General features: G+C 37.0%; 1 protein-coding gene across 1 annotated transcript in view; it reads right to left on the bottom strand.

Moving 5' to 3' along the window:
• The window catches only part of STK3 (serine/threonine kinase 3), a 130,867-nt gene that overhangs the window by 65,157 nt on the left and 51,976 nt on the right, over window positions 1–13,734 (bottom strand). The window contains exon 7 of the mRNA XM_065668692.1: window positions 2,718–2,855. Coding sequence (XP_065524764.1) covers window positions 2,718–2,855 — 138 coding nt within the window. The remainder of the gene's footprint in view (window positions 1–2,717; window positions 2,856–13,734) is intronic.

Raw genomic sequence — 13,734 nt, forward strand, 5'->3', positions numbered from 1 at the left:
AAAACAAACTTTTTCTGATATTCAGTTACAGAGTTTAATTAATCTTAACAAACTGACAGCATAAATTAGTAGCTGTAAGCAGAACAACTATGCTGCCTACTTCAACAAACTTGTTATAAAACATTTCTTGATCTACGATGCTGAAATGTGGAACACACAAAAAAAATACCTTACTTTCAGCAGGAAGACTAATTTTTAATTCAAAGCCATTTAAAAGATCACTTCTTCCTCCAAGACAACATGTGCACAATACCATTTACCTTCATTTTGCTACCATTAGAAAAAGTCTGAATTTTGCATCCCTATATGCAAACACAATTTAGGCAAAATGTAAGAATTAATAAATGTATTATCTAATACTAAAAGAAAAAAAAAAGTTCCATGAAGAACAGAACTGATGAAGCCTGATGTCCTGCAACCGTTATCTGTCTTCTCCCTTGATACATTAATTCAGTTACTCTCCTTTTTAACTCCATGATCTTTCCCTGACAAGCAGTACTTTCATTCCCACTCACACAAACCCACAGCATCCCCAGCCCCATCACACATACTCCAAATTCCATCTGGGAGAAAAGGTAACACTTACTTATGCTGGACATAGTATTTGGTTTTCTGGACAGTAAGCATGTGGAAAGAGGAACACTGAAGCTTGCTTGTTTGCTTGTTTTCACCTTACTTGCATGGATTAATGCAAACCTCTTCTATCCAGCTGCCATTATTCAGCTAACCATACAACTTCAAATCTTTAAGGTCTCAAGTTCTGATTCACAGGTCATAAAAAAATCTGTAACTTTCAATTTTTAATCTTCCTGAAGTCTACATTTTGGTGTTTTCACAGTGTGGAAAATAAAATAATCATGATTTATGAATTTGATGATCTACTACTGCAAACTACTTTGCAAAATTTTTATGTGCTCCTTGTAGTGGAGTTTACTTGCATTTAAATTTTAAGAGGCTATTGCTAACTAGAGAGGAAATAAATTCAGCATGACTGCCTTACAGATGAAATTTCAGAAGATCAGATTCCTATGTAGTCTGATGAACAAAGAAAATTAAGAATAGTATTTACCAATAGCAGTGAAAAGCATGAAAGAAAACTAAAATGTCCAAAACTTTAATAAATTAGGAATCAGGAAAGTGAAAGGAGAAAAGGACCTAACAAAATTTGTCACTTCTGTCTCATTATCAAACAAGTTTATTTACAGGAAATTTTAGATTCCATTTTAATCGTCATGGAACCTATTATAACTTTTTTAGAAATTCCACTGCTCCCTCCTTCGCTTCCTTTGTTCTTCGATTTTCCTTAGTTACTTAAGGCTTATGACAGCCCTTAAGGCAGTGGATAACACAAATACAGGGTCAAAAGAAAAAACTATTTTTGCATTTTCTCTCTCTCCCGCACACTAAAATGTGTGGCCCCTGTAAAATGATGTCCATTTCACAAAGACTAAATCTTTCTTAACAGATCAGTCCCTCCTGTTTGGTTTTTGTAGTTCTCTGAAATTTCTCTGCTTTATTTCTATCTTAGTACCAAAAAGATGCCATTGTTGAATTTAGTAGGTCAAGAGAGGTTCTCCTCCCCCTCTACTCAGCCTTGGTGAGGCCGCATCTGGAATATTGCGTCCAGTTCTGGGCCCCTCAATTCAAGAAGGACAGGGAATTGCTTGAAGGAGTCCAGCGCAGAGCCACAAAGATGATTAAGGGAGTGGAACATCTCCCTTATGAGGAGAGGCTGAGGGAGCTGGGTCTCTTTAGCTTGGAGAAGAGGAGACTGAGGGGTGACCTCATCAATGTTTACAAATATGTAAAGGGTAGGTGTCAGGATGATGGAGCTAGGCTTTTTTCAGTGATATCCAGTGATAGGACAAGGGGCAATGGGTGTAAACTGGAGCATAGGAAGTTCCACGTTAACATCAGGAAGAACTTCTTTACTGTAAGAGTGACAGAGCACTGGAACAGGTTGCCCAGGGGGGTTGTGGAGTCTCCTACACTGGAGATATTCAAGGCCCGCCTGGACAAGTTCCTGTGTGATGTACTGTAGGTTACCCTGCTCTTGCAGGGGGGTTGGACTAGATGATCTTTTTAGGTCCCTTCCAACCCTTGGGATTCTGTGATTCTGTGATTCTGTGATTCTGCAGCCACCAGAAGCTCAGGTCAGCAAGCAGGCAAAAGCCTGGCACTCCCTGACTTGGCTCCAAAGGTCCATGCTGCCATGTGGCTCAAATTTAAAAGTGCCCATTTGGTATAACTCAGCCCAAGAACAAACTCGTTATATTGTCCATCTGCACCAGACCCATCTAGGACACAGAGCAACCTGTCTGCTTAATTTGACATGACCAGAAGGGAAGACTGAATATAGTCCATGGGTGGTCCACACTGATAGGGAACCTGGGCTCAATTCCTTAACACTTGCCTAAATCCTGAGATCTGTTGAGGGCCTCTAATAACACAGCAAGGATCAAATTTTAATAGCAACAACCAGCCCTAAACTATATAAAGAGCAATTAATTTTTAGAAGCAGCAAAGGAGAAATAAAATGGAGGTAGAGATACAGGAGCTGACAGAGAAAAGACCACAAAGTGCAAAATAAATAAGGCACAGTAATAGTTAAATTCAGATTTGCCCTTAGAAATTTTCACAGTAGTTCTGGTTTGAGACTGGAGGGAAAAAAAAAAAAGCCACAGAACTTGTATTTCTTCAGTAACTGAAATACTGACCTGTAGCAGCTGTGTTGCTGTAGCTCTTTGTTCAGGATTTTTCACTAAGCATTTCTTCACAAAATCTGTGAATTCATCAGACCAGAGCTCTGGCTTCCGGAAAGTTGGAGGGGGATTTGTAGGAATCATAAAAATAGCCTAGATAAAAATCAAACAACAATAGCAAGTTTAAACAAAACATCATCACAGCACTGACGCCAAGTAAATAAATTGCTTTATCCACCTTTCTTATCAGGCTGAGAATCTGGAAGACAAATTTTAAGTAAGCTAGGATTTCCACTCGGATCAAGATTCAGGAAGTAAATCCATCTGCTACTAATGTACCTACTTCCCATTAGATTTTCTCTGTTTAAACTGTACCCCATTGAGCACATCACTCGTTATTTTATCTATTGCTGTTTATCAATCTTGAGAGATGATTTTCTTTAGAAATTCTTAGCAGAGATGACAGCACTGCTTGTTTAAACAGACACATATAAAATTGCTGTGAAAAGCCAAGTAAGTTCACCTTATTTTCCCTTAATTGTATTTAGTTTTACAGGAGAATTGCTTAGAAAATTTGGTAGGATTAATATTTCCTTTTGCATTCGTAATTCTTCAGATGTAGTTTTAAAACTTGCTTTCCTTAATCGGGTTTAGGACTGTATGCAAAAATACCTAAGACAACACTAAAAGATGACAAAAATAAAATAATCAGGTAACTTGCCTACTAGCACTTAGAATTTACTTGGAATTGAAAAGGCAGCATTTTACCTATATAATACTGTCAAGAACCATATGCAGACAGATATTTCAACTAGGAAAAATATTCACACTATATAAAAAAAAATGCTTCTCCTACTTAACATCATATATACTGTGCTATTTTCTTTACGATTTTTCCCAGGTTTTTCTCCAATTATAACTTTACACTTGTGGGAAGAAAACAAAAAAGCAGTACAATTCTGAGAGACTACTGTAAAATAATGGGGAATGCTGAACTTCTGTAATCATGGCTTAAGATTTACATGACAGCAACACTATTAAGAGCTAGGTCTTTTCACAGAAATAATATGGTATTTTCTTCTAAAACCACATTCAATTCAATCACATTTTCCAAAGTGAAAGGGAGTAAAAGTTCTTTATTTGTTTTTCTACAAGCATAGTCAGAAATACCTACTCAGAAAAGGGGAAAAAAATGAAATGAGGGATTATGCACACTGTTAACACAGCAGAGGCACCAGAAGCATCAGTAGTGTTTGAAACACGGGGAGAAGGGAGAGGGAACTCTCTGAGATTTTATCCATAACTTCTTGAGAAGTCTGGCTGGCCTTCAAAGTTGGTTTAAGTAGTTCAAGCCCTCAGTCTAAAATTGTTCTCATGCACTGAACGAAAGTTGAACTACGCAAAATGATGCAAAAACCCTGTTTAATATAATTTTAATGAAAAATTATTTCAGTACTGAATAGTTTGCTTTAATTCAAATACTTAAACATTTACAAAACTCATTTCATTATCTGCCTAATACAAGAATTACAAGAAACCTGAGCATTTTGTTTAATAAAGATGTATGCTACAATAGCTTTATATTTCCACCGAGCAGCTGTGCCAAACAGTATATGAACAGAGATAGGACATGGGGCTCTCTATTACCCTGTAATTTGCCATACCTGCTTCACTGTGCTACAAGATTAATTGCAGTACCAGTGAACTGCTTCTGATATAAAGCAGTGGCTAACAAATTCAGCTGTTTCTGTCCTTGAAAGTAATGATCTCTTCTGAACTTTGAACTGATGACTTTTGATCTTATCTTTAGCTACCCTTAACAGCCAGCTCTGCAGTAGCTGTTGGAAACACACAGCTCTAGTAACTTCTGTTTAGGTGGTGTCAAAATGTGTACCTCCTGTTTGATAATAAACATTGACCTGTCATCAAAGCTTAGTTTCAGAGCTCTACCCAGCTCCAGTGTTCTGGGAAAATGATTTGCCTGTGCCAATTACTTTCCATCAACTACACAGCAGTTAAGAACCACAGCAAAGAAGTGACTTCTTTATCATTCACAAAGGACAATAAGAAGAGGGAATTCATGAATCATTCTTTTATGGCAGACAATAAAAGTCATAAAAGGATATTCAAGAGCTAGAGTTGGGTCCTAAATTCACATATATCCTTTGTATGTTTGCTGAAGATACCTACTTCAGAAGCATGTATTTATTTAATGCTTACATCACAGGCTTTTTTAAATCTTGGTATGTGACATGAGCTGTAGCTGAAAATCCAAAAATAGATGCATTTTCGTAATACAAGAAAGAGAACATAGAAACTACTTATTCCAAATGTTAAGTCCAACTTGTTAACTATGCCATATACTACAAGCACGCACCTCTCTCCAGCTCTCAGTACCCCCTTTCACTAACTAGCATGAAATGCTGGTTTTCAATTTTATCTTCCCCTTCTATTTTCTCAATTTTCCTTGACTTTTTGTGTAAAAGTCAAGCCCCCTCTCTTTCAAAACAGTCTATGGTTTAGATTCCAACCGCTTCTGTTTCCTTCCAAGAAGCTTGCAAAGCAATCGCTGGAGAATTATAAAGCTAGTCTCAGTCTCCAGGAATAAAATCAAAATGCTTATCTGACAGGAACTTACTCCTCAGTTTTGTGTCCATTTCTTGTCAAATACATATTTTCTATCCTAAAATAACTCTGTCCTATTTTAAAATAAAACTGAGCCGTTTCAGTCGCTCTGTTCCAAAGGTGTCAAGAGAAGCAGGAAACTCAGAAGACTTTGTTTTTTTCATGCTTCTTTCATATTACCCTATATTTCTCCAGTCCCTCTGTTCTCCCAAACTACTACTTGTAGCAATTTTTTGCCTCCGCTCTACTTGTAATTTTCTCTAGAAGTCTTCCACAGCTATCGGTATTAGTTCTGCTCTCATGGCAGAGCAAATGACATACATGCTCATACAGCCAGTGTTAGGCAACTGTTGCTTAAAAGAAAGGCCAAATGAAAGCTACCATCCACCCATTTACATGGAATGAACTGGCAGAAACTGCAGGAAAAACTAGGAGGAAATTGTTACAGCAGGCAGGCTCCGACAAACTATAAAAGACCTGGGGCTAATTCTCCTTCTGCCACCTTCAACATCACCTTCCACATTTCCTTAGGTATCTGAAAGGCCGGCACACCTTACTTGAGTAACACATCAGATATGAAGCCAAGATGCTAGATTGTATGACTCAGTGTTCAGTTTTAACCATTCAATCATCCTCTATAAAAACAAAACACAAAATTAAGTATCTCTAAGCTGCAACATAACAGAACTCAGGCCTGAGCAACCAGGGCAGCTTAATCAGTGTTTGTCCTCACCTGCCTGTAACAGAGTCCATTCCAAATTTGTCTGAACTGGCTCTTCCACCTCTAACCTTTGAGCCCAAGTCTACTTCAAATCACCTTTCGTGCACTTCTCTGAGGTAAGTCCTACCCTGTGTGAAACCACAATCCGAAGCAGATTATAGTATATATGTGACAGAAGATGGGGGGAGAGGCAGGAATACATCATCCAGAGCAGCTTTCAGTGATCACTTCCGAATTGGACATTACACAGCCTAACACAGTTTCTACCAGAACTGTTGCCTGGAAGCACTTACCTGCCCAATAAGCAGCAGTTATGGTTAAGATAAATACTGAACTGAGGACCATGAGAGCAGAACTGTGCAAGTTAGCACAGAATTTTCTTTTTATTATTCTTAAAGGGCCTAGCATTCTAAATGAACTCCAGGCTGGAAACATTTTTTTTTGGTGAAGGTTCTTTTATGGACAATTTTATTGGCGTGAAAATGTAATTATGGCGATGATGATGAATTAGGAAATGCCAAAAGAAAAATGAGACCCTCATATACTACATCGGAATTTCCTAATCAGAAAATCCTTACAGCTTGGTCTTCCTGTCAGTCAGGGTAATACATCTATATTTCACACAGCCCACAACACATTAAATGATTAACAGTAATTTGGTAGAGGTACTACATCTTTTGGGTTTTAGCTCCTTGAGTAACTTATCCCTCTTGCTTAGTTGAAATAAACGACTTGTAATAAATACCTGGAAATCAAAATACAACTCCTACTGTTATTGTTTGCCCAGTACAATGAATGCTACTGGAGGAGAAAGCAAAGATATTTATATTGTGTTGATTTCATCATTTTCATGCTGTGAAGCTCTATTGCTAATATCTACAGAGAGAAACTTTTTTATACAAGGGGTATGGATACAAGACATCCACAGGCAGTTTTTGACTTCATAGTTTCTGCGCCACAATTAGACTACCTAGTTTACCAATCTACTGCAGAGGAAAAACTCTAGAATACATTTAAATTCAGTAACACGTTGTAGAGTATAAAGTCCTATGTAAGGGCTGGGGGAGTTAAATACTGAATACTGTAACATTTCCTTAACTTCAGAAGAAAGAATCAGCTGTAAGACATTTTTCTCTTCTTCGTGATACATGTCACAGAACTTCTCTCCCTTCTTGAACAGCCTTTAAGAAGTCTATTGAAACACCACTAATTATTCCATTACACAAATCAACAGCTGTCTAGAAATGAAACACCAGCATGAAGAAGGGTGAGATACTAGCAGGTTCTACATTGGTTTTGTTTTGTTGAGCTTTTTTTTGTTTAGGGGTTTTGTCCTTTTTTAATACAGAACTACAATATTGTTACAACAAAACTTTTTGCAAAACTTTGTAATATTATGAGGAAATGTATGTGATGTTTAATACGCAATTCTACTGTGCTCACCTCGACAGTTCTTTTAAATCATATACACAATACTACATACATTAGAAATAAAAAAATTGGGATAAAATGACAGACACCTCATATATTAACTCTAGAAACACCCAAACCACTACCATAATAGTAATAATAAGTGACCCCTCTACAAAACCAAAAACCCCACAACCATTACCACTGGTTCAACAGCCATCCACTGTCACAAGCTTCCCTCTGGAATGATGACCTTTGCTGTTCAAAGCAAAGTATGATTCACGTAAGATGTAAAGTAATAAAGTAATAAACACAGAGGAAAGATACATAATGGAAAAAATTATCACATGGTTAACAGCAAAGATGGGTTACTGAAAGATAAGCCTTTTATATTGACCTGTATATTTATTATTGCTAGTAAGTTCATAACATTTTGACAGCATTACAATAGGTCAAGAATGTAAAGATAGCAATCTCAAACATTTTGCAACAGTAAATGCAATTGTAAATCTAGTGAAAAGGATCAACCCTTGCCTTGTTAGCACCATGATGCAAACAGAACTGTACCTCACGATTCACCTCTGAACCTCTTTCTTCTAAAGGTGGGAGTTGGACTCAATGATCCTTATGAGTCCCTTCCAACTTGAGATATTCTATGATACTTCCTTTAAAAGAATTGCTTCAAATTTCAAAAGGATACTGCAGATAATTTGTTCTGTGACAACAGCTTGAAGTCGTCAGCATCTTCAGGCCACAAGTTCGTTCAGTCTGTTGGGGGTTTTTTATTGATTCTAAATAAGCTCACTTACACAACTGATTTTTTCAATCCCATCTTATATCATAAGTTTAAAGTTCTATCATATCCCGAGACAAATCTGCACTAGTATATTTATGCAGCAGAATTTATTGCACTGGCTGTTATCCAATTAGCAAGACAAAGAACAAGCTCCCCCTGCTAACTCATCTAAAAGCATCATGTCATCAGCATGTCTGTTCATCATCAAACCCTTTCTCAGATGAGTAATAAAAATACTTATTAGCACAAATCTTTTCCCAGAAAGGTCACCTGAGCATGCTGTCCTACTGCCAGGTAATTTACCAACTTATCCAGGTTTTTGCTTTGTTTCATTTTTGAAAGTTTCTTGACCTTTCAAAAGTCATCACTTGTACTATCCAAGGAGATCTGGGAGCACCACAACAAATGACTTTATGGAGTTGTATGCAAAGAATGAACTTCAGTTATCCACAATGGCCTTATTTTGCTTACTTATTTCTTCCTTCTCTCCTTTCAAGTCTAGTAGACCTATCACTATTTCTCCAGGCTTTCTTCCAAGATATTTAAATAATTCCCTATGACTGGGCGAACTCTTCCCTGTATATTTTTAAACTATAATCTTGCCCATATATTCTATCTTCTGCTTTAAAATGGAATAGTTTGAAGTTTTCTATGCAATTCAGTGGGACTACTTTGATTTCCTGAACCCAGCCCTTCAGCACAAAATATGCTTGAATTCTGCCATTCAGCTGAACGTTGTCCTTCCATTTCCCTTTTGTTTAGCGAAGTATCATTCAAGTTCTCATTTCACCTGCAAGGTTATGAACTCTCTGACATCAGTGAAGTTATAAAACAGACATCCAGCAATCTGATCCTCTAGATTATCTCCTCCTCCAACTTCAATCACACATCTTCAAGTGCAACAAATGCCTACAGAAATGCAAAATAAAGCAAGGCAATATCTGCAATCTCATTAAGGTTTTTTAACCGTTCATTGTCTTTGTTGGGGTTTTGTTTCTTTGGGGTTTTTGGGGGGTGGGAAGGGGAGGGTGATTTAAATAAGTGAAATTAAAAAATTTGCCTTAAAGCAAAGACATTTACATAAAGCAAAAATAATTTCAGGCTACTCAAGATTTTATGCTTAAACTACATGGGGCAGCTAAAGGGCTTAAATTATTCTTTTTTAATTGATATATACAGAATTTTTCAACTTGCAAATAGTCCCATATAGGTACAAATCAGTGTAATTGCTTAACATTTTATTGAAAGGTTATATTAGGAGTTCACATCCACAATAATTACAAGCCTCTACAGTTTTGCGGTGCCCAGGGACAACAAAACAACACACAAAAATAATCATGATGACTAAAAAGACCAAACACGATCAGAGAATTAGATAATGAAAGTCAGCAAGTCTTACAAACACACAAGAGTTTCAAACACCTGAAAGGAGCTGCAGCATTCAGATACTAAGTATTTCCAACACCTTCACTCACCAAAAGCAAAACCTAAATGAACCACAAATTAATTCATGATGGTTCTGAAACGTACCCTCAACCTCAGTATTGGATGAGCAAAATACATCTTTCAGTATAAAGACTATCTACTTCTTTTTTTCTACCTTAAAAAAATAAACACAAAACTCCCATCCGAAATCAGAAAAACCCCATACATGCATACATGTGCATGCCCTTCTTCCTCCTGATTAACTATATCTGATACAGTGGTGTAACTTTCTAATGCAATTTTTAGTTGAGAGAGATTTGGGAAAGAAATAGTTTTCAAACATAGTTGTATAGGAGAAAATTACTTTTTGATAGTGATGGGCGACACCTCCTCTTTGTGAGGAAATCACCGTAACAGTGAGATGGGGCTACTTCAGACCACTAACCAAATCAAGGTTCTACCATAACCCCTACAGAACTTCCACCAACATCTAAGAGCCTTTCGGACCAAATTATATATTATGACAGATCTTTCCTCAAATGCCAGGCAACTCACTGCCTAGAGGGTATTTCCCTTTAGGGAAGGTGTCTTCATGAATCATAGAATCATAGAATAGTCAGGGTTGGAAAGGACCTCAAGATCATCTAGTTCCAATCCCCCTGCCATGTGCAGGGACACCTCACACTAAACTGTGCAACCCAAGGCTCTGCCCAACCTGGCCTTGAACACCGCCAGGGATGGAGCATTCACAACCTCCCTGGGCAACCTATTCCAGTGCCTCACCACCCTTACTGTAAAGAACTTCCTCCTTATATCCAATCTAAACTACCCCTGTCCAAGTTTTAACCCATTACCCTTTGTCCTATCACTACTGTCCCTAATGAATAGTCCCTCCCCAAGCATCATTATAGGCTGGTACCTCTGTCAAACAGAAGCATCTTGCTATGACTTAAATCCCCCCCTACCAAAGAATCTGAGAGATCTAGAACTTAAGAATCTTGAATATGAACAACCTCATGTTTCAGCATTATATCAGAACAACTAGTTTCTTCAGTTACAAAACAATGACATGATTCTGAAGGTGCACATTACATGACTGAATCCACGGAATATTCTAATGATTAATTTAGTATTATTTCACTGTAGTTTCTTTTACTCCTGATTCAGTATCTTGAAAACTCATAGACATAATGCCTATACGGTTCAAATTATGTTACCCAGACTAAGAAACTTACTTTCCCCAAAGAAAAATCTAACAATACAACTAACTTTAATAATAATTTTCTTTCCTTCTTCCCACAGTATTTTCTGCAGTTTCTGAGAAAATGAGGCAGTGATTACATCCAGAAACATATTAGCATTTACTGAGACATGAAGCGGAAAAACTGCATTTGCAATTATATTTACTAATAAAATAGTCAAGGAGCAAGTAACTTATATTTGTGAGAAAAAGCTGTAGTGAACTTGGTGGACATTCAACGTGAAACCTCTACTATAACCACACACAGTAGTAATGACAGAAGGCATTCAGGAAATATGCAGTAGCTCTTTTTTAGACAGGATACATTAGACCTCCAGCAGCAGTACTGGGTTCAGCTTTAGGCATCACACTTTGAGAGATGTAAGCCAACTGAAGATGGTTCAAAAGAGAGCAACTATTGAGTTTAAATTTCACAACTAATTTTCAGGTTACAGAGCAGGTACGTTTCCAGTAACTACCTAAGAAGTTTTTGAATTTGTCATTATATTCTACCAAAAATTACAGACAAATAGTTTCAGAATTGTATGATCAGAATTTGGGCATGTGTTTCAAAGATTTTTAACACCACTACCACCTCCCCATTTATCCTGTGTTCATGCAAGTCATGCAGTTTCAGAAGACAACATTTTCCCTATGTCTAATCTGAGAAATTCAGTGGAAAGGTGTAATGCATCCTTCGTGAAATGAAATTAAACTACATGTGCATCCTTCACAGGTTGCTCTCTCGCCCTGCAATAGCTACTCTGCTTTTGATTTTATGTGGATTACGCAAGGACTTACATTTAAAAGTCAGTACTTTGAGAGGTTACAGGTAGCAAAAAGTAGGAATTTAATCTAGTCATGCCACAACTAGAATAGAGTCTTGCTATAAAAATAATCTGCTCGCTGTGAATTTAAAAACCTACAGTGGCTGACAGCTCCCTGGGACATTCAAAGTATAGAGTGATCACATCTAACAGAACAAAACATGAAACAAAAGAACAACGCTCACAACAACCCTTCTTCCTGCTTCACTATTTACGATGGCAACGGGTGAACAGGTAAAAGCAAAAGCAAACCACCAGCACAAAGAAAAATGACCCATTCACTTGCAGTGTGCAAACTAAGAACTAAAATTAAACTAACAGATTACAATATTCTGGATATTAATTACAGTTTATTACAGAATTTCTAGTCCATGAAAGAGTAACTGAGTATTAAGTTCTTGCATCTTAAAGATCTGTCTACTTTCAGGCAAAGAAGGAAAACTTCCCTTGTCTCTGCTCCACTGACAACCAAGGTATTGAAAGAATACAAGACTCTTTGATGCTGCTTTCCTGGCTACCAAACATGTACAAGGAGCAGTGCTACTGCCTCTGCCTAGCCAGTATTTCCAACACTCTCCCTAATAGCTTCATAAAATATAATTTACATCGTAGCCCCTTAATTTCATTGCTAGATTGGAGTAAAAGTTATCTACATGCTTTTCTGTAAGGAAACATAGTTGCTAGGGCAAACAGAACTTTTCTTTCTACTCCATAGGCCATGATGCAGACATAACCAGTGGCAGGCACCACAAAGTAAAATCTGGACATTAGAATGACCAAACAGAAAGGAAAGCCTTGCCAAACCATAATATTACTTACACAATGACACTAGTCTTGCATTTAAAAAAATAACACCCCTTTGAAACCAAAGTGAATAATATAAGATTCAAGTCAATGCAAAAATTCAAATATATCACTGGAACTGATACTTCAGTTCTTCATAGCACTGAAGAACTGGCACAACATACATCCTAAGGAAGATTCTTCCAGAAGGGAAAATGTTCCAAAGAGAAAACATACAGACAAAATTCAAATGCCAATGATTATTTTTTAAAAGAAGACAGTAAAAAGGTAAAATGAACTGTGAGTCAAAGTTGGCTCCCTGTATCTTCAGTTTTATTTATCAAACTGAGAAATCTCTCCAACTTTCTCTTTTCCTGTATAAGACTGAAACTATGAGATGTGCTGTTTGTATTACAATTACACTAATTCAATGCAGGTCACTTGCTTCTTACTGAATCCAGATGACATTTAGTAAGCTAAACATGGGCCAATTAGCTTTAGAAAAAAAAGGAGGGGGGGACCTGATTGCCGCTGGGTAGGTCATACAGTGGCTACAGAACACAATTGCTTGAATTACATTTTGGCTAACATCAAACACAGAACTGAAGTTAGAAATTACTTTTTTTCTTTTTCTTTTTTTTTTTTTTTTGCACACTTTCTAGGTTTCTCACATTGAAAAGTATTAATTTAAAAGCCGTCTCTTTCTCACCCGGAGGTGACAGATATGAACAGACTCACCCCAAGTTTTTGTTGTTCCCTCTTTCTCCACTCAAAAAAAAAGAAAAAAAAACCGCAACACATTTTAAATATTCTACGAAGTACAAACGATGTAGTTTCCACTTTATTTTACTATCCCCAGTGGCTAACTAACCTTTTCAAGCCTGCTCATTTGAACTTACCACAGTAAAAAAGAAAAACACAGCACTGGAGATTTAGTGAACACTAAAAATAATAATGGGCTAAGCCTCTTCTATTTCTGCAATAACATTTGTATTCTTAAATCAACCTGAACTGCCATGTAATTAGCCATACAATAACCTTTACTGATAATGCAGAGAAACTAGTTCCAGAGGGGTAAGAAAATCCTCAAGCTTATCTCCAAGAAGCAAATAAAATGTCTTTGTTCACATCTTAGTCGTGATCAAGGGCTGAATCTTTTCTGGCAAAAACACTAGCTATAAAATGATAATTAAAATCTATGCTAC

This window comes from Lathamus discolor, chromosome 2, assembly GCF_037157495.1.
Source record: "Lathamus discolor isolate bLatDis1 chromosome 2, bLatDis1.hap1, whole genome shotgun sequence".
Taxonomy (NCBI): Eukaryota; Metazoa; Chordata; class Aves; order Psittaciformes; family Psittacidae; genus Lathamus; species Lathamus discolor.